The 21,380-nt window shown below is 40.0% G+C and overlaps 2 protein-coding genes and 1 long non-coding RNA gene across 6 annotated transcripts in view; 1 reads left to right on the forward strand and 2 right to left on the reverse strand.

The window, feature by feature from the left end:
- FAM171B (family with sequence similarity 171 member B) overlaps positions 1–934 on the reverse strand; it is a 38,379-nt gene extending 37,445 nt beyond the window's left edge. Inside the window, exons 1-2 of one of the 4 annotated variants that reach the window (XM_085584633.1) lie at positions 670–934; positions 550–573 (exon numbers count right to left, since the gene is read on the reverse strand). In XM_085584633.1, the coding sequence (XP_085440759.1) occupies positions 550–573; positions 670–841 (196 nt within the window). In that variant the 5' untranslated portion in view covers positions 842–934. Of the gene's footprint in view, positions 1–549; positions 574–621 lie in introns of all 4 variants that reach the window. The other 3 variants (XM_085584632.1, XM_021540945.4, XM_021540946.4) reach the window with 3 other exon arrangements.
- Positions 87–16,659, forward strand: LOC144246707 (uncharacterized). Its single transcript, XR_013340384.2, has 3 exons — positions 87–205; positions 2,442–2,526; positions 12,800–16,659. It is a non-coding gene; the product is annotated as an uncharacterized LOC144246707 (long non-coding RNA).
- Positions 5,022–21,380, reverse strand: part of ITGAV (integrin subunit alpha V) — a 46,839-nt gene continuing 30,480 nt past the window's right edge. Inside the window, exons 18-30 of the mRNA XM_031505363.3 lie at positions 20,827–20,964; positions 20,253–20,320; positions 18,826–18,973; positions 18,385–18,477; positions 17,271–17,350; positions 15,481–15,561; positions 14,483–14,588; positions 13,664–13,822; positions 12,582–12,695; positions 12,157–12,270; positions 11,956–12,063; positions 10,803–10,925; positions 5,022–10,419 (exon numbers count right to left, since the gene is read on the reverse strand). Coding sequence (XP_031361223.3) covers positions 10,324–10,419; positions 10,803–10,925; positions 11,956–12,063; positions 12,157–12,270; positions 12,582–12,695; positions 13,664–13,822; positions 14,483–14,588; positions 15,481–15,561; positions 17,271–17,350; positions 18,385–18,477; positions 18,826–18,973; positions 20,253–20,320; positions 20,827–20,964 — 1,428 coding nt within the window. The 3' untranslated portion in view covers positions 5,022–10,323. The remainder of the gene's footprint in view (positions 10,420–10,802; positions 10,926–11,955; positions 12,064–12,156; positions 12,271–12,581; positions 12,696–13,663; positions 13,823–14,482; positions 14,589–15,480; positions 15,562–17,270; positions 17,351–18,384; positions 18,478–18,825; positions 18,974–20,252; positions 20,321–20,826; positions 20,965–21,380) is intronic.

The following is a 21,380-nucleotide window of genomic DNA, read 5'->3' on the forward strand; positions in this document are numbered from 1 at the left end:
GCTCCGCTATCTCCCCGTGGCCATTCCTGCCAGCCAACAGGAATCCCTGGAGCGCCGCTAGCCAAGGCCAGGCTCCGGCGGCCCGAGGTGCGGGTCAGTGCGCTCACAGCCGCCAACACGGACCGCGCTCCTTTTGGGGCCCGGCACCGCACCGGGCTCCCGAGAGAATCCATCCCGCAGGAGAGGAAGGGGATGCCGGGGAGGGGTCGGTAATGATGGGACGAAGGGGTCGGTACGGATGCGGGGGATGTTTCGGTACCTGACGAAGGGGAGGGTTCGGTACCTGATGAAGGGGAGGGTTCGGTACCTGATGAAGGGGAGGGTTCGGTACCTGATGCAGGGGATGTTTCGGTACCTGATGAAGGGGAAGGGTTCGGTACCTGATGAAGGGGAAGGGTTCGGTACCTGATGCAGAGGATGTTTCGGTACCTGATGAAGGGGAGGGTTCGGTACCTGATGTGGGGGATATTTCGGTACCTGATGCAGGAGATGTTCTGGTACCTGATGCGGGGGATATTTCGGTACCTGATGCAGGAGATGTTCCGGTACCTGATGCGGGGAAGGGTTCGGTACCTGATGAAGGGAAGAGTTCGGTACCTGATGAAGGGAAGGGTTCGGTACCTGATGAAGGGAAGGGTTCGGTACCTGATGCAGAGAATGTTTCGGTACCTGATGCCGCGGCGGGGGCGCCCCCGGGCAGCGCCGCTCGCTGCTGCTGCGGGCGGGTGGCGGCGGCGGCGGCGGGGGGCGGCCGCCCCATCATCAGCACCAGCAGCGCGGGCAGCAGCGCGGCCGCCAGCCCCGGGAGCAGCGCGGAGAGGCGCCCGCAGGTGCCCGGCATGGCGAGCAGCCCGGGGGCAGCGGAGGCATATTGCGGGAGGCCGGCGCAGCGCTCGGCAGCCGCGGCGGCTCTGCGGCGGCTCCGCTCGCCCGCCCGCCCACGGACGTGCCGGGGCGGGGCCGGGCCGGGGCGGAGCGGGGCCGCCCCTCCCGGGTGCCGGGGGTGCCGGGGCGGCGGGCCGCATCGCCCCCCGCGCTTGTTGCCGGGGCTGGAGGAGCGTCGCCGTCACAGGCCGCCCCGCCCCGGGCAGCCCCAGCATCGGTGAACCGCAGAGAACCACAGGAGCCCCCGGGCTGGGAGAGGCCTCGGAGGCCGCCAGCAGCGCCGTGCCAAGCCGGGCGCGGACCGAGGGCCGCCTCCAGGCTTGCCTCACGCACCTGCAGGGGTGGTGACTCCGCCGCCCCGCCGGGCAGCCCGTTCCGATGTCTGATCAGCCTTTCTTGGGGAAACTCTGCCTAATACCCAGCCCAGAGCTCCCCTGGCACAGCTGAAGGCTGTGTCCTCTCGTCCTGTCACGGACTGCTTGGGAGCGGAGCCCATCTGGCTGCTCCTTCCTTTCAGGGCGCTGGAGAGAGCGGCAAGGTCTCCCCTGGGCCCTTTTCTCCAGCGGCTCCCTCAGCTGCTCCTCACTCATTTGTGCTCCAGACCCTTCTCCCAGCTCTGCTGCCCTTCTCTTGCCTCACAAACACGTGTACACGCATTCCAATTTTACTTATGTGCATCCTTAATTCTAAAAAATGCGTTCAGGAGAGCTAAAAATTTTTCTTCTATGTACTGCTGATCAGTGCAATGTTGAATATCAGGAACTGCTGACAGGAATAGACATGCACATGAGGCAGAGAGATGCCTGTGTGTGGGATCAAGGCTTTAGGGGATGTAATGTCATTTTAAAGGCTGTCACAGTGCCTGGAGCCTGATGAGGAGGGGCTGAGGGAGCTGGGTGCATCCACACAGCCCAGGGCAGGGTAGTGGAAAAACCACTGCAGTTGTTCACGTCAGATAAGGCTGGGAAAAAACCCAAAATCCGAGGAAAGGCGGCACATCCAGACACACCAAACTGCCCCAGAGCAGGCGTGCCTGAGGGCTGAGCCCACCCTGGGATCACCCCACGGGAATCTCACACCAGTGGGGATGAGCGTGCCCTTGCCATGATTTCAGAGAGACCAACATCCCATTAAGCACCCTCAGAATGGGCTAATGCTAAATCTTCAGTGAATGTTCAAATAGTAAATAGAAACTTATTTGGAAAGTTTGAAATAACCTGAATTGACAAAGATCAGTCAAATAAAAGGTTTATTTTATAAACCTATACATATTTACTGTAACACACTAGGCCAAATCCTGTAATTTTCAGATTGCAGAAAATTTCTTCATTGAAAGAGAAACAGGCAGGGTATAAATTTGCCCACACTGAAAGGAAGAACTGACAGGTTACTGTGCATATTTTCAACATATGTCTTATAAAATGTGAAGAAAATATATTTTTCCTTATGCCTCCATGTCATTCTATACAGTACAATGTAATTACTTCACTGCCATTAACAATGACTTGAAATAGATTTGGGATTGACATAGAAAATACAATTTGCTTTTGTTGCAGTTGCTGATATCCACTGGCACCATTTTGGACCAGTCACTGCTCACAGGGTAATGCTGCAGTGGGAAATGCACATCCTCCTCAGCAGGTACTCCTCAATACTATTCTTTATTGTCAATCTGTCAATCACTTTTTCCTTCATCAACACCAAAAACAAACTTTGCCATGAAAACCTGATTTTGTTTTATAGGACCTTTCTTGAAAGGAAGCAAAGGACCAAAAAAACCAGGCAAATAATAATTTGATTGTATTTGATGTGAAACTCCTCCAGTAGCTCATAAAGAAAAAGAAAAATCTCTTTTTAGTTTAGCAGACATGCTCAGTGCCTATTTGCTTAATTAACATCCTCTCACCCAGCTTCCTATTTCAACCTTTTATGTGGGCACTGCGAAGGTAAAGTGGCTGTTCCTCCACAGCCACTCTTAGAGCTCAATTAATTTTGGATTCTCTGCAACTGCGTGTGGTCCCAGGTGGAAGAAAGGGACCTACAGAAAACTTGCTGCTGCTGTGAGCTTCCTTTGTTCAGGAATTTGTCTGGTGACTGAGGGTGTGGCATTGAAAAAGGGCAGATCACAAATTCATTTCGAAACGTTTACAGACATGAGCTTTTAACTATTTGCAGAAGAATAGTTGAACCAACTTGGCAGCTGGAACATTTTAAAATGATGCTGATGATATTAATAAGAACAATTATTCATTTATAAAGTTCTGGGGGAAAAATATCTGTTGAATGTGTGATAAAAGCTCTCAAAAGTACCTCCAAATGGGGAATAACGTGGAAATTAATTGCCTGTACTACATTTAGAAAAATTGCTAAGAAAAATTAGGGTACACAATACCATTCATTTCAGAAAAAATATAATCACAATCAGGATGTTCTTCTTAAACAAATTTTCTCTGAAGAAATGAAGGTTTGTAGTAATTTATTTCAACTACCTGAGTATTTTCTTGAGGAATTGTGTCCAGCAGTAACTCCTGCAGTCTTTAAAGGTTGCTACACTCTCTTCAAACTGTGAACAAATTGCAACCATTGCCATTAGCCACTGAACTTGCCAGGGCTGGAACTGTGTGCACAAATGACACAGAAATGTCAGTCTGTGTGGACTCTGCAAAACTCTCAAAATCAGTAGCACACAGGCCTGGTCTGCATGTAAAATCACAAACATTACTAATGGGGTGTATTACTGTCAGTATTCTTCTGCTTCTCACATTTGCAAGGTGTGTGTTGTGCTTTTGTGTCTTGTAAACTTTGTCCTGTGTGTTTGTCAAGGGGGGGTAATAATGCAGCACCAGACTTCAGAAGGTTTATCAGGAAGATGCAGTAGAACAGATTGATTGTGAAATATCTTGTGAGAAGATGGGCAGCTGACAGCACTAACCTTAATTCTTTATGTAGATCAGACATTATATTGAGGAGAAGTTCCTGTAAATATTTTTTCAAAGTATTTCCAATTGTTCACAATGTTCTTTAGAATGCCTGAACTGACAATTTAAAAATATCAATGTACAGATATGCAATAAAGAATTAATGTATTAGCAATTCATTTACAAACTAACTAATGATCAGAGCACACTGTCAAGTGTCATTCAGGTGTGCAAAAAGTTGAAGTACAGCAGCACAGCTCCAGTGGAGTGGTGTAAATGCAAATTACCTCGAGGCATGGGCCATCACTTTACCTGAGGTGGCTACACTGTAAAATGGGAATTTGAAAAACCACTCTCTTGCCATGTTCCTGTAATGAGACAGCTGTTGTCACTAATTTCTCAATAATAATTTATTAATTTGGAACTGCTAGGCAGATGCAGTGATCCAGCTGCAGGTATCTATTTAACAGGAGCTAGGCCTGTGCTGGCTGCAGGGTGTATTGAACAAATGTTTAAAACCATGTTTGGGCTGCTGCTGTCCTGTTTCTTACATCAGATGCAGCTGCTGGGACATCGGTGGGAGTTATTAATTAAACCACAAATATCAGATCTTCACCTTTTCTGTCTCCTTTATTACTATTCTCTTTAGGTTAACAAATTCTCTACTAGCAAGCCAGGGAACTCACTAGTTTGGATTTTTTCTGAAGTGTTCACAAGCACTAACATTTGCTTCTCACTGTTCTTGCCTTTATTGTGACACAAAATATTGCTGTCACCCACTCACACAGGTGAGTATAACTGGTAATCAGAAAAACCGTGACACTGAGGTAGAATTAGACTAATAATACAACAAGAAAATAAACTCCAGCTCTCTGAAAATTTTCCTAACCTGAGGACAAGATGTCACCATTTTCTACAGCAACGTGGCACCTATAAAGCCTAAAATATTTATTTTTGGTATGTAGAAATTTATGTTGGGAATCAGTTTTATGGTGATAGAATATAGTCTGTGAGTAGATAATTTTTCTTGCTTGTGATTACAAAATTTTTTGACTCAAGGTGCCACTTGAGGTGCGAACATAAAAGTTGTGTAAATGCTAGCACATAATTGTGGAGTACAAACATATACTATGAAATTTTATTTGTGAATTAAATGCATTAAAAAAGTACACCTAAGGAAAAAAAAAAAAAAAAACCAAAAACAAACATACAACAGAATCTCTGTTAATTAAGAGGTATTTTATTCCAAAATTCTAAATATCAGAATCAAATCAATAATTACATTTTTCAGTTTACCCAATCATAGTATTTTGAAATTGTATATATACATAGAAAAATACAACCTAATAAAAACAATCAAATTTGCATTAGGATGAAAAGAGTGAGTTAAAAAGCAAACCATAGCTTTAATAGCTATATATTCCATATCAGTACAAAATTACTGTGCCACAATACCCACTTCTTTGCACAATTTATAATTTAATACAAAATAAGGTGACTTCAATTGTATATTGCGCTCCTTAAATGTACCGAAGACCTTTGAAACAAGTTCATAGTAACTGAAAATAGTCCCATTTGTGCTGCAAGTATTTACTGCATGACAAAGAAACATAAAATGCAGCACTCTTGTTAGTATGTTAATTTTCTGCTTGTGCAAATAATGCTCTAACGATTTAATGCACGAGCAAACACAAAAAAAAAGGCAAAAAAAATCCATTACGAAGAAATAAAATGTTACATTTTCAGCATATTTCTATCATAGCAAATACAGGTTTCCTTCATGGACTATAAAAGCAAAACCTGTACAAGGATTTTTTAAGATGCAAATGCTACATGAAATCTTCCATTACTTTGCAAAAGCCAAGGGTCAAGTTATTCACCTTTAATGCAGCATATCTGGAGAAAGTCATTGCATGAAAGGTTAGATTTCCTGTGTTATGTTAAAATTCTACACATTGGGAAAAAATAGATCTAAATACCACAATCACATGAAACAGCAGTAGTACTACAGACTCAACCCCATTATTCTATAGTCTCTAGTCAAATTTTCCACAGTGGGCTTAAAGAAGGTGGTACCAGTTGTGAAGGACTCACGAGTTAGTAGTGGATACACTTCAGAATATACATCAAGCTTCACCCAATGTGGGTGATCAAACACTTCCAATATTACTAATTCATCACCTCCAGTGAGCACGCTGGCTCTGCAATGTCCTCACAAAAAAGGAAACACCACGGCCCTTCTCAGGCCAGCCCAAGTGGGCAGAGGACCTGGCAGTGAACCAGTCAGACCGTGTCTCACACACTGCAGGTGGGGGTTTGAGGCTAAAGACTCGGTCCCAAGGAGTTCAGATCCCACAGGAGCTCAGCATGACCCCAGCTGTGGCACCTGGCTGTGACAACAGAGCACTAACAGCTCTGCACGCCTCAGGAGCAAACCAAAATCATCTCATCTGGGCCCTGCCATTAGCTTTTTTATTTTTTTGCTTTAATAAAATCCATTTTTTCCCCGACTCATTAACAGCCAGCAGCATTGGACACAAAGAAGCAGATTCAAAGGGTCATGTTAGTCTGGACCAAAGGAAAAAATGTGATTTTCACCAGTGTAATGCTGCTCTGAGACTGTTTGGGAGGGTCTAGGAAAAAATAATGCAGGGCTCTGCCGGGGTAACCAACAACAAACCCAAATGCTGCAAAAATCTAAGTGCAGCATGGTCTCTTCAAATCACCAAAAGCATGCTGATTATAGCTGAAATATTTTAAAAATACACTTTAAGACTATTTAAGCGTGGACTCAAGTTTAAAAACAACTAAATATTTAATACCTTTGCTTCGAATAAATGTTTTATAAAGAAAGAGCACACGTAGTAAACTTTAGAAAGTTTCCAAAAGCATTATGTGAATTGGAGATCAACGTGAAAATCAAGATTTAAAATAGAATAAACCCTGAAAACTTGGCAAACAATGTCAGCAAACTTACTCAAAGATTTCAAATTACGTTGATAAATATAGACCATATTTGACTTTACAGTCATACTTAAACAAAAGCTATTTCCACAATTTCATAGTTTCTTGAAAGAAATGTAAACCTATAAATTAGGTTCCTTGCTTTACATTTTCTAGATATTGTCAAATATAGTAATAGATAATATGCATTCTGTAATATAAATCACTTTTCAATATTGATCATGAGATGCTGCATTAATTGCAAACTGGAGTACTTACATAATTTCATATTTTATTATAAAAGATATAGCTCTTTTAAAATGTTTTTATTGTCTAAATAATTACATACCTGTTGATTTTATAGTCATAAAAAATCTGCTCCCGAAACATAGCTCTCAAAAGAATTTCTGGTACTGTACTTGTATTTTTTAAATGCTTCCAGTACGAACCTTATGCATATAAATTTTGACTCAAAGGCATTAATTTACTTCCAAAATACCTTTTCTAAAGTTTCTTTAAAAGCTTTAACATCATTCTACAGTACTGGCTGTAAGAATACATCAATGCCTGTAAGTCAGTATGAAATATATATTGACACAAGTACAAACAAAATATGGACTCTTATTGCTAAATCTAGAACACACTATCAAAAGTTTCCTGCACCTCCATTCAGGAAAAATTTCCAGTTTGGAATCTCCCTGAAACACAAATGCTACTTTAAATTGAATTTGAGGTGTTACATCTATGCTCACTAAGTAACCTGCATACTCCATTTACATATGCTACTGTGGTCTTTTTAACCTTACTGGAAATTAATGGACATGGAAGAATCAACTATTTGTTTTTATTCTCCAGCAGAAAAGGCAAGAAATAAAAATCACTTAAATAAGTCTTACTTTATGTAACTTCAAAAATGGAAGATACTTTCTATAGCTACAGTAGTTGTACCAATAAAATGTACCTTCTTATCCTGAAAATCAGCAAAATGAGAGTTTCCAGTAAAATTAGGATGCAGTTAGCCCTGACATTAGCAATGCTGTGGTATCCCATCCATGTGATCAGGAGGGATCTTGACCATGCTTTTTTTAAATACTCTTTTCCATCTCCTAATAAAGCCTACACATGCAAGTAGTCTGATAAATTTCAAGTCACCATGGAGTGTACATGTAATGAAAGCACACATGTAGGAATTAGAGCTATAATCTGTCTGAGAGTCTCTTAAACCTCTTACCCTCCTAAGATTAAGACTGAGTAAAACCAATCTCCTTGCACACGGATAATCAGCTGACAAAGCGTGAGAACCACAAGCCCATGTAAGTAACGGAAAATGCTGCTCTACCAAAGTCACATTTTGAGGCCAGGATCAAAGCCTGACTCCTGATTCTCTACTACATTACTAGTCAAAATACTAAAAATAAAGACAAAAATAAAACATTGGCCACATTGAAGACCTTGGAAGTTCAGTGAAAGCGGAATTATGCCCTATACCCTTTCATGTAAACTAATTTTATCTAAACTGTCGAAACCCAACCCCATGTAAAAGGATAAATATGCAAGCCTATATCTGGTGAACATACTGGTTCCCCCAGACTCGGTGCTCACTCCCTTAAGGACTCAGATGCCATCATGGATCAGCAAGTAAGAATGGACTTAACAACCAAAGCCATTGGTGGATTTTAAATCTCTGAAAGGATGCAGAAATAAGAGTTGAAACAAACTGCTAATTTCAGAAAATTCTAGGTTTAGTGGGCACTGCTGCATTTATGGGGGAGATGCAGCTATGAACAAAAACCCCAAGGTACAAACCCAAACCAGAGGTTTTGCCCTTTTAAGAGTTTGTCTACATAGAAATCGCACTGGTGTAAGTACAGTAGAAGTCTTGGTGTACCTGGGAATTTATAGTGTAATTTATTATCTTTTTGGAAAAGAGAATAAACACATCTCATAGAAGACACATTAGCAATGGTTTAGGTATGTCCATTCTAGAATCTGTGTACCCTGTGGTTGCAAGATGAACAACCTTCTGCTCTGCAATTCCTTGTCTACTGGAATGCATGGACAATGCTCTTGTCTCAATCAGTGTAAGATGCTTCCTTTTACTACACCAATGGTGAGGGAAATAAGCTAAGAGTGATGTAAATCCATGGCTTCAAACCACTGACCTTTTGGTATGTTCAGAAAACAGCAATGAATCAAAATATTTAGTGTCTTTTCTGGTAATGAAATGCATTGAACATAATGAAATGTCTTGTGCAATGAAATGTCTTGTGCAGTGAAACATGCAGGGACTGAAACAATGAATGAATCAAATGAAACAAGCCAGTGAAACAATGAATGAGTGAAATGCAACAAGCCAAATCAACCTTTGCTCTTCAAACCCTTGTGCACTGCCAGCTCTTCCCTGCTCCATTTGACTCACTGTTCTCTGAGGGCAGGAGGTGATGCAGGTGTGAGTGTGGCTAAAGTGCAGGTGTAATCCAGATCCATGGATGTGGCTGGCAGAGAGCCTGGTCTAAACAGCCCCAGTGTCACTCCACCCTGCACCTGGGCATGGTCAAGCAGGGAAAGTGAGGATTCACAGCTTCCCCAGAGTGCACCAGGTAGCCTGTCACACAGTATCCCTCCAGTGTTCTGCTGGAAACCAAAATACAATCCAAGTAATTGACAACCTTCACTTCAAACCCTGCACAACTGTGGACATCAAGGTTTTTCTCAGACATGTCTGTTAGCAGCCACAGCCCAGCATCTTGTCCCTGGCAGTGCATGAATGCATCCATGGTGCTAAGAACTCTGTGGAACACCTGGATCCTGCGCTGTGGAAATACACAGCAGAGTCCTGGGATCTTGCCCTGAATCTTTTCCCCAAGTCCCACAGAAAGTACATTGGCCCCAGATTTCTATCCCTCACTTAGTGCCTGTAGGCTCAATGCCTACAGTAAGAGACCCAGGACCTGGAGAACAGTATTTGTAAGGTCTAGAGGGAAACCACAAGACAGATGACTGAGGTGTGCAGAACAGGTATCAGCTGTGAATGATTCCACTGAATATTTCCTATTTCTTGAGCAGGAGGAAAAAAAATCATCAGAGCTAATGGGTAAAGAACATTCTTCAGTACTGTAAAACAAGATACATTCTTTTTTTTTTTTTTGTGCAACCGACTTTCAAGAGCTAGGCAATGAAATGTAGTGTACTCCAACAAAAACCAGCTAAAACCAAACACGGAATCTAGCAAGTACCTCTGGAGGCTGTTGGCTCCAAGAGCAAATGCAGAATCTGTGTAGCAATTCATGGAGAGTCAGTACATGAAGCAGAAAGGATGCTGTGCCCTGTATCCCAGCAAGCAGAATCCCAGCACTTCTCTCCCTGGAGTTTGTCCCACGGGATCAGTGCAGATGTGTTAGTGGCAGGCAGGAGCGGCGTGAATGCAGGGAGGCAGTTTCAGTCTTTTGCCCTGGTTTGGCACGTGCTGATGCCTTCTGAGACCAGCAGCTCTGATTGTTTGAAGGGGGAAGCCAGTATTTGCAACCAAGATGTAGGCAAGTGTACACTTCAGAATGTCTTACAGATAAAACTCTGCTCAGGCTTCTGATGTTCCCTCCCCATTCTCGTGTGGTTGCAGTTGTTCTCTTTCTTGTTCTTCCTGAGGTGGCCTCACACGTTTGAAAAAGCCCATCTGTGATTCAGGAAACAATTAAGGAATTGCACTGTGATTTGCAAAACATACACACACATCCTTTCTCTTTCCTTCATGATCAGATCTTAACTGATTAAGCTGTCTTTTCACTCCTACTCTCTTCCCTCATTTTTGACTTCCAAAGACAGTAAATATTTTTAATATATTAAAAAATTAAACTGAGTTCAGCATCATCACAGACATACTCTTTTATTCAGCTTTTTCCTGACAAAGCTGAAAAGCTTTTAGTTATTCTAAAAACTTAACAGATTCAGATGATTAGGGGAGCAAGGCATTTCTGCAAAGTGCTAGTACAATATGAAATAATACATCACTAGTAAGGAAAAGCAAATGATGCAAAAACCCCCAGACACAGTACTTACCCTGTACATGACAAAAACTAGAACAGCCAGGAGCAGTAACCCTGCTAGGACGGCCAAAATTATAACCCACACTGGCACAGGCATGGGCTGTGGTTGAATCCCCCATGTAATATTTGTAGCAACCTGATAGAAAACCACAATAAATCACACTTTCCACCACAGTGACATGCTGAGTTCATCCATGCAGTTTAAATCTTGCATACATTTATCCTATCATGATTATAATCTTAATCCAGTATAAATTACTTTTTTCCTCCAGAATGAATCAAAAGCCATAAATTCTTGGTGACATAAAGACTTCACTAATCCAAATTTAATAGGATTTTAAGGTTAAATTATAGTAGGGGGTTGGGGATTGTTTTGCCTGGGTTTGCTTTTTTGCAATCAGTGGTAACTTGGCAACATGTTTTCTGTAATTCTTGATGATTTTCAGTAAAACTGTAGGAATATGGAAATATTTTGGAATTAGAGAAAAATAATTAAGGGCTTTCCATTTTTTTTTTTTCTTAAAAGGCACCATACTTTGAAACAAAAAATCAAGTCCACAAGGCTTGGGAGAAAAAAAAACAAACAGTTAATAACGGCGTTAGAAACTATGTTCAAAAATAAGTTAATCATAATCCTTTTCTACCTTTTCCTTAAGATCTCTTAATGCTATAATGCATACCAAAAACTTTCAATTTGCCAGCCCAAACAAGTGGCCTATATCTTCCTTTCTGTTTGCACCCTGTCTCCTTTCCCTTTGAAACCCCCTGAGGCACAGAAGGTCTTTTTGTTCCACCATCACATATAATGTTCATATATAGTGCTTCATATAATATAATGAAAATTCATTATTTAAGCTGTTAGTGCTACTACAGTTGGAAACAAATTTCAATTAAAATATTTCTCTAAAAACAATAGCATTAACAGGAACATGAGGACTGTTCACCATCATTTTTTCATTTACAATGAAGTCTTTCAAGCCACAAATATTGTAAAATTCGGTCTTTTTTACCCTCAGATGTATGTGCACAACTGAAACAAATACATGAAACAGCTGATAAAATTAAAATTATATCAAGCCATAAAAATGTTACTCAACAATAACTGTCTTTGCACTAATTTTGAAGTGATTGCATATGGTAACTCAAGCTGGATGTAAATGACTTACAACTGTAGAATTGTGAATATCTTCAAAGGAAAGGTTCTTATAAGGGAACTCTATCACACTGAAAGAAGCAGATGATTTGAGAGAGTAGGAATGATTCTGATTTTCTTTCTGCGTAAGAAAAACAAAATTAGTATTGCATGTGGGTACAAAAATCACTTTAAATGCTTCAGAAAAAATGACAAAATATTCCCAGTCACTCACATTCATGAAAGTTTGGGTCCAAAGGCGTGATTTTAAATACAATATTGCACTCTTTCCCCTTTCCAGGTGGCCAACTTGACAGACAATCTTTAAACAGTCAGCAGTTCCACAGCCCTATGTATAAAAATAGGAAGGATGTTCCAAGTATGAAAATATTTGAAAAGTCCTAAATGACATTACTTTACCCATATACCTACACCAGCAAAACACCGTAAACCATTAAAATACATTAAATAACCTCCAGTATTGGATAATTATAGATTGCAGTTTCAAAGGAAGAGATATGGTAATATGTTAATTTCCTATTAGAGATTTTTTGCCAATCATGTTTAGGGAGGAAAACCCTTCCTTACAGCTGTTTCTAAGGACTGAAAGCAGCACAGGATTGTAGGTGTGCTGTCAGCACCTCAGTGCTGAGAGCTCACCAGAGTGTGCACGTCTCCCTCCACGGCAGCCAAGTCCCTCCGGCTGATGCGGTGGTCACGGTGGTCTTCCCTGCCAAGTGTCTCATTCCTGTCATCATCCTTGGAAGCAGAAATCTAGGATACACCAAGAGAAGCCAATCCATGACTTAGTTAATTGCAGACTTCAAGCTTAAGGCCAAGAAAATACCTAACTGGAAGTTTCTCTCTTTTTATCCTAGCTATTCTTCAGACCCCGGCTGAAAAAAATCACTGCAAATCGCAAAGCAGAAGAACAGGAACTCTGTATTTATATATTCACTGAAGTTTCTTTTTGGTTATCAAAGATACACAAGTATTCTTTGTTGTTCTATACACTGAATATCTTCCCTCAGTCCTTTTTTTGCTCTTGAACTAACATACTGACATTTTCTTGAAATAACATACGGACTTTTATTGCTTGTTCTAAACTATCCTAGAAATCAACTCTTTACACTCAATTGAACTTGCTGGGTTTTATCTGACATTTCTTTGCCTAGTCCAGCCCAGGAAAAAGGAATTTCTTCTGCTCTGTAAATCCCATGTTTTGCTGGCAGTGACAGCTAACCCCTATTGTCCTTTGTGGCCTTTGGATGAATAGATAAATTCATCCTGAATTTATCCAATTGGATAAACAGATAAATGTAATATAAAAAATAATACCATTTTCTTCCAAGAAACAAAACCCAGAAAATTTACATAAACAGTCCAGAAGCATCTGGTTTGTTTTATGTTTTAGTTCATGACCACATTCATTGTAATTCTATTGCTTTGGACTGAGAACTTATATCGAGCAGCATTGAAATTAAAAAATAAAAGAAAGAAACCCCCATAATAAAAAGAAACAAGACAAATTGATCTTTGAGTTGACAATTTTGAGCTGCTATTTACCTTTTATTTCACCTGCTATATACATTGACATGCACTGTGAAAAAGTGTAGACTTATTTGTCAGCCACAAATGAAAAACTATCTCAGTTTGTCATATTCTCAGGGATTGGGCTGTTTTGAGTACTTACAAAACAACCAAACATACTTCATTCCACTCAAAGGGAAGGTCCTGCTTACCTTAATTTTCAGTGGGTTGATTTCCATGTCAGAAGTGCAGTTCATGGGACCATCAATTTCATACTGCACAATGTACAAGAGCGTGTTGTTCTTATATTTGTAAGGCCACTGCAGAGTCATCATCACCTTGCTGAATGCACTTGGACCGTTGTTCCTCAGCTGATTATGGAAAATAAAATTTATAGATGTAAAAAAACAATGCTACTTTCTCTGTTAATGTGCATATAATTGTTACTTTCTATTTGAGCTACAAATGTGATACTGCCACTACCACCACCCCAACCACTTATGGCAACAGCATCAAAACATTACCTAAAAGTGGTAAAACTTATACCTATTAATATTCACACAGCTCTCTCGGTAAGTTTTGCTTAATTAAACAATCTAGATTAAATCTGTGATAATTCTTTAAAGGAAATTTAAATTATTTATTTTTAAATATTTATTTATAAATACTTATTGTTAAATACTTATTTTTTCCACAGCAAAAGACTTCAGAGTAGTGATTCAGAACAGTTAGGGTACCATAATTTACAGCCATGAGCCATTTCCTGAGCTCATATTACTTCAAATGTTCTGATTTCAAAAGGCAATAAAATAAAATATGTGTAGTTATGTAGGTAATCAAGCCCTGTTACATTATTTTCAGGCATTCCAGCTCTTCTTGGATATGCCAGTTATTGGCCCAGCATTAAAAAAAATAAAATCCCTCCATACATGCATGACAAAAGAAAAAAAATCCAGAGAAAAGCTACACCAAAAGGTATTTTTTTCATTTATCACAGAACCAGGTCACAGGAATCAGCAGTAATTCCACACCTCATAGATGTGCTGAACTAGAGGCCCAATATCATCTTCTGTTTCAGGATGCTCCTTTGGCTGCCAGTTTGCAATAGGAAGGAATATGTGATCAGGGGACGACACACTAAACAGCAGAGCAAAAGAGTTGTTATTAGCAAGATGAAAAAATAAATGAATGCTCTCTAGAATATCTAAGGAAAAAAATCAACACACTTAAAATGCAATCTCCACTTCTTCATCCTCTCTGTAAAACCTGAAAGAACAGAAGTGGTTTGAGTATTAAATGTTCAGTTCTGTTCTCTAAGTTAAAAAAAGATAACAGACACACATCATCCAAACAAAACCAGTGTGAAATATTGTGATAATGAGAAATATTGGTAGAGCCTTAGCAGTACAGTCCTAAGACTAATTCAGCCCTGAAAACAGTGAAGATACCAATCATGCTTTTCCAGTGTGCCATCCCCCACCTCTCAAATACTGAACAAATTTGTCACAATAATGAATGTTGTAGAAAATTTAAAAAATTATGACTCAGGAATCCAAGTTAACTGGTTAAGCAAGAGGACTTTTAGGTGGGAAGTAAAGGTGATGAAGTAACCAAGTCATTATAATATTAATACTGAAGAAGGTGAGGACATTACAAACTTAAATTTCATAGAATCTTCAACTTTGGTTTCAGGGGTTTTCAGATTAAACTCCAGTCAGTTTGTGGAGGAGAAAAGTGACCTGCAGAAATGTGAAACTGCAAACAATAGGGGTGATTTTTCCTTCTTCTAAAAAATATCTCTAGTAATGGAGGCACAACATTCCTTTTTGGAATAAATTTTGTAATTATTTAGAATTATTTAATATTGAAAAGTCCAAAGGCTGGCTAGAGAAAACCATATTGTCTTTATGACTCAAAATTCCCTAACCCCTCCTGAAAACTTATGCAGACCTGAAAGGAAGTTCGGTGAATATGAAGAAGCAAATGTGCAAAGCTCCTTAAAAGTGTTTATTAAAATAATATTTCTTACCCTCTAATTTCAACAGCTGCTGAAACAGCAAGGTCAACCTGATAATATGCTACTGGGCTCAGGTTGTCATACAGGTTGGAACTGCAGGGAAAATAAAAGGTAAATTCTTAAATGAAATAAGCAAAGTATTTCATTACAAAACCCTCCACACTTCAAAGTAATTGTGTGTAACACAGGATGACTCCTGAGCCCCTGCAGGGAAGCACAGTTGCTAAAAACTAAGGACCAGATTCCAGCAAGTTCTCATGGAAATGCGTGGAAGCCCCACTCTCTGCACAGTGTGGGAGAGGTGGATGAAGGGAGAGGAGGATGAAGGACCCAGAGCTCATGCTGACTCTGTTACACAGCTGTCATGTAAGAAAATAAAAATACAGGGGACACTCCCCCCTCAAAGTGGTGCTGGGAGCAGAATCTTGATCTCCTTCAACACGTCTGATTATTCTGTGCCCCTAACCAAACACTTTCCTGTACAAAGACCTCCTTGAATCTTCTAATTATTCTCCACTGCTGCTGTAAGCAACAAACCCATGCAGCAGTGTTTTCCTCCTGACTCTTTTAGAGACTAGACCTGCTCTGCTAGGAACTGAGCCAGCATTGGAGATGGAGCTTTGTGAGTTTAAGACAAGCAGTGTGATCCTTAAAACCTGTCCCAGATAATCCCCTGGTAAAGCCTGTCACTGTGAACTGTGATTACTGTGTTCCATGGCACCACTGCTCACCCCTCTTGCACCCACGGTCACGGAAGGAATTTTGTTCCATAAAGGGCCTAAAACAGTACAGGAAACTCCCTTTTCTTCCATCAGGAGTAAAGCATGATTTGAGCAGCTTCCCTGACTGTTTCTGAGACAGTGACAGTGGCAGGTGACTGGTGTTAGCCTGAGGAAGGTGACAGACACCCCAGAGTAGATCATTTCCTGCAAAGAACAGTCCTTTGCCACTGGCACACCTTACCAGCTGATGGAGAAGGGGAAAAGCTCAACAGACAGCAATGGGAGATCAAAGAGAGATTTCATGTGCCAAGGCCTTTGATTGGTATGGCAAAACACTCCATCATTAAAATACAATGGCAGCTCTAATCTTTCCTAACTCCCATAGATGACAAACATTTATGTGGATGAGATTAATTTATTCACTAGATTAAAAAAAATAAAGCCCTTAAATGGGAAAAAAAAAAAAAAAGTGCTTTTGGACCACCATGGGGAAGAAACAAAACAGGTGTATTCACACTGTCCATTAAAAGCAACATAAAACTGCATTGGGTAAAGACACTCCTAATGATCACATCTCCAACTTCAATTATCACCTCCAGAAGTTACAAATTCAGATTTATATGTCAGATTTATATGACAGGGTTGTGCTCATCTGATAAATAGCTGGAACACTCCTGTTTTGTTCCATTTAGTTTTCAGGCTCTTTTTGGCTGGCTGCTGTGATGGTTCACTGCATGCTGCTTCTGCTTGGACTACCCCACACACTACCTGCCCTGAAAGACTCTCCTCCTCTAAATACATACAATTCTGGCTTTACACCAGAAGGAATTCAGAGATCAAGCTTCAGTTTTAAAAGAGGGCTATAAACCTAAAGTCATTCTGTGGCACCACAAGTGTCAGCAGAGCAGAGTGATACGCACGTACAAATATTCTTTGTCCTGTATTTTAGGAAACCTAACCCAGTGTGTTTATTTTTCAAGCCATTACGAGGCAAAGACAAGAGAATTAGGCCAGAATGGTTTGTAGTCTATTTACTGTGTGTGTCCTCTCCCAGGGGAGGTACATCAGAGATTTCCATACCTCCGGATTTGCAAGTCAAACTTGACAGAGGTGTCCATCTCAGACTGCTGGTGCACGCTGAAACGCAGGCCAGCTAAGAGCTGGGGGAATAAAACCACTGTGGTTCAGTTGGAAGCACAATAAAACACACTATAAAAGCTTCTCAGTGCTATTAGACTACAAAGAAATTGCTTGAGACTCCTGGTGATGAGAGGATACACACACACACAGAACTGGCAAATTCTCAAGTTGTCCAGTTCATCCAGGCTGGAAATGTACTGCCCTCTCTTTAGCTTACAGTCAAGGCATCACTGCCATAAAATACAAAATAAGGATTGTATCTCGCTCCCCACCCTTTCTTCAGCCATTTCTACACATAACTGACCCTCCCCAGGTGTTGCAAAAAATATTCCAATTTAAAGAGCGGGGAACACATTCATGATTCAAAGTTAATTCCCAAGGTTTGGTCTAAGTCAATTTATATTTGCCTTAACATTTGTACACTACAGCTTGATACACTTCAAAAGACCTTGGAAATAGTATTTACTCATCTGTACAAGATGGCTCTTGGAAGAAGAGCATCATGAAATTGTTATAATTGTGATTCAATTTCACTTCATTTCCTCAGAAAATAAGACTTACTATGTCATATCATATTAAAATCTGCCAGGTCTCACTAATAATTTTTTTAATTCTTCCAATTTCAGTTACATTTGGTAGAATTTTAGAGTTTTCAACTAGACAAAACTCTGTCCTTCCTCATCAAAGTAGGCAGAAAAGAGATTAACTAAGAGAAATAAGTGTTGTAAGCTAGATCTTAATTATATCCTAAAAAATAGATATCAGATAAATATAAAAAATTCATGAGGGACCAAAGGCCCCTCATCAATTCCACCTTTTAATGAACAAGTCATTTTGAGTTGCATCACAAAACTCATGAACAGTCCTCAAAGCCTTTAATTTAACTGAAAAGTTAAAATCAACTACCTCTGTACTAACCAAACGTGGGCAGCTAAATGTCAGGTCTAATCTTAAATTCCTGGGAGAAAACTTCCTGCCCAGACAGTACTGTGATTAAGGCAAATGCCACCTGCCCCTGGGTGAGCTACCAGACACCTGTTGGACCAAGCCTTACCTTAGTTCCTGCTTTCATGGGATTGCCCAGGTCACAAACCACCATGCGAGTCTGATTCTCTGTTTTGAAAGCACACGACAGTCTGGCCAAAGCCTGCAATAAACCAGGAAAAAACACTAAGGAATGTCATTCTTCACATCTGAGTGCCTGGATGAAAGTCTGGAGAGAAGTCCTAGATATGCTGTATTAATTTTAATATAATTTCTCAGCTATAATAGAGTCAAATAATAAAATGAAATAAAATCTGAGTATGGAAGTCTCCAAGGAGGCAAATGTTTCTGCTACAAGACAGACATATTTTCAAGGTTATAAAAGAGAGAGGCTTTGAAAAAATTGATCACTTTTTCAGTGCTTTGCTCTAAGACTGAAATAATAGAAACCACTAGAGATTTCCACAGCAGCAGCTGCAATATGACTCCTCAAAAGCAGCTGGAATTTTACCTCGTTGTTGCGAACAACTCCGATGAAATCTGCTTGGGGTGGAACGACGACGAAGAGTTCTGCTTCATAGGCTCCCTCCCCCTGGTTCTGAGCACTGACAATCAGGGTCAGGGGATTGTCATCACCAATGTAGATCTGCTTCTGGTCACTGCGAGGAAACAGTGTGAAAATGAGTTCTGCATTCGTGTTTTAGATTGCATTGAAGTGGCTGAACTCAGAAATAAGAGACAATCTGAGATTTCAGACAGAGTGAGTGGAGCAATCTGGAGGCAGTGCCTTTGCTTCAGGAGTGTTCCCCAAGGTGTTTTTAAAAAACCCTGTGTCTATAATCACAAACGGAGCAAGTATTATATGCTCTTTTGTAAGAATCTTGCCTGTAAAATGTATCACTGAGCATTATTTGGAATTGTCATTGTAGTAGGATGACTCCTTCTATGTCCTTTTCCTATATATTTTAAAAGACATTAAAGAGCTATTGGGCTTTTTAGTCAAGTAAGAGTGACTATCACACAGTGACATAATTTTTCGATTAATTAAAACAAAAAAAAAGCCCCACAAACACCTTTTTCTCACAAGGAACAATTATGAGCAGCTAAATCCCTGTGCACATTTTGAATAACAGGCCCACTTTGCAGAGGTACAAGTACATATTTATAACAAAACTCAAGGGAAGGCTCAGATACACAGAATAGAGCCAAGACCTCTGCAATACCTTTGGTTCAGACACAAAGAGACAATCTTAGCAAACAATGTATTTGCATTTCACCAACTACAAGCACACATCAAGGTATCTACACTGATGTAAATTGTTACTGAGGTGTTTGCATTAGTGCTTGTGAAGTGTGCTATATGCACATACAATGTGCATATGCCGTAATGCATTAAAAAACAGATTATGAGATAATCCACTAAGAAAGGTTTTAGGCCGCACAAAGTAAAAAAAAGCTCAGACTCATGAATGAATTACCACTGAAAAATTGTTTCTTTTTTCCAGGTTTGATAAAAGGTACTGCCACTACCAAGAATATTTTTTTCCTACATGTGACAAAAGAGTCTTACTCTTCCCCTTGCTGGATAAAATCACATCTGCATGTGTCTATTTAATGCTGAACAACAGAAAAGAGATACAATGGCAGCTAGCAGTGGTTTATTCTCACTATATGTATCCAGCTTAGCAAATAAATAAATAAATTTGGCCTACTTATAGAAGAGACTGGGGTGGGAGTGGTGCATTACATGCTAAAGACATTAGGTTCCAAAGCAGAAAACAGGTTTTCTTTAAAGCATATAAGCCTGAGTTTAGATTGCATACAATGAGAAGTCCTACTTATTTCAACACATCCCTTAAATAAAAGTATTACCAGCTACTGAATTTTAGACTTCAGGCAGGAAAATTGCTTTTCTTTGCATTTTTGTCATGTATTTACCTTTCTACTGACACCTCCAGCTTTGGTTTGCAGATATTATCATCCCCACAATCCAGCAGGATATGGGCCTATGCAAAAATCAAGCACATACTGTTGTAATAATTCCTTCATCTGTTCTAACATATATTTTCAATAATACTGTTTCACCACCACATGAAAAAAAAATTGTACATAGCTGGTTATGAAATGTTTTCATGTCATTAGTCTCAGAAAAGAACAAATGAGTTTTTATATGTTGGGACACTGCCTCATCCTGCCCTACTGCAATTCTAGGACTTAACCTTAACCATCTTTCCATATTTTGAATAATCCCTTCATATTAAGGGATCAATGCTCTTTACAAAGAAGTTTAAAAATTTGCAAAAAAAGAAAGAAATTAAAAAAAATATTTATATTATCTTAATAGAACTATAGGGGAAAACATAATGTACATAGAGCAGCATAGTATGAGAATGGATGAAAGTCTGGAGAAAACCTTCAATATTAACACTTGCAGTACCAGTCTAAGTGATTTTCTCCCTGAGATGAAGCAATGCTCTGAGTTCTCTCATCACAGGCTGTGTCAGCAGTGTACCTGTCTGCTCATGTTAGCAGGAGTGAATTGGTTGAGGATAGGGTGCAATCCTGTTGCATCTGCAGCTGTCCTGTAATCCAGACGATATTCCATGAAAATAGTAATGGGAGTCAGCTTGTCTCTGAACTCAGATTCATCCTGAGGAAACCAAAGGTTTGAATCACAATTAAAATGTAGAACGAATGGAGGAGAGGCCAAAACATTAAAGCTTCTGAGCTCTTTTCAGAGCAGAAAATCTCTTGTCAGAAAACCTGCACAATTTTAGCAATAACATGCCTGTTTAGCAAATGGGAAACTGGAGCATACAGAAATATTAACTCATGTAAACCCAGTAACAAAGAGCCTAAAGGCTACACAACTCTGCTCTTTCCTGTCAGACCAACCTCAGTCTGCTTCTAAGATCACCCAGAAACATTCATCTTTGGACTTACAATTTTTCCTTCCTAAAATTATTACTTGGCACTTGGAAGTTGCTGACTTTCATGTTGTTCATTTGAAATCATTCTGTTTATCAAATGTTGATCCTGCCTTTCAGAGGACTTACAAACCATCTC

The sequence above is a fragment of the Lonchura striata genome, chromosome 7, assembly GCF_050655825.1.
Source record: "Lonchura striata isolate lonStrDom1 chromosome 7, ASM5065582v1, whole genome shotgun sequence".
In the NCBI taxonomy this organism is placed as follows: domain Eukaryota; kingdom Metazoa; phylum Chordata; class Aves; order Passeriformes; family Estrildidae; genus Lonchura; species Lonchura striata.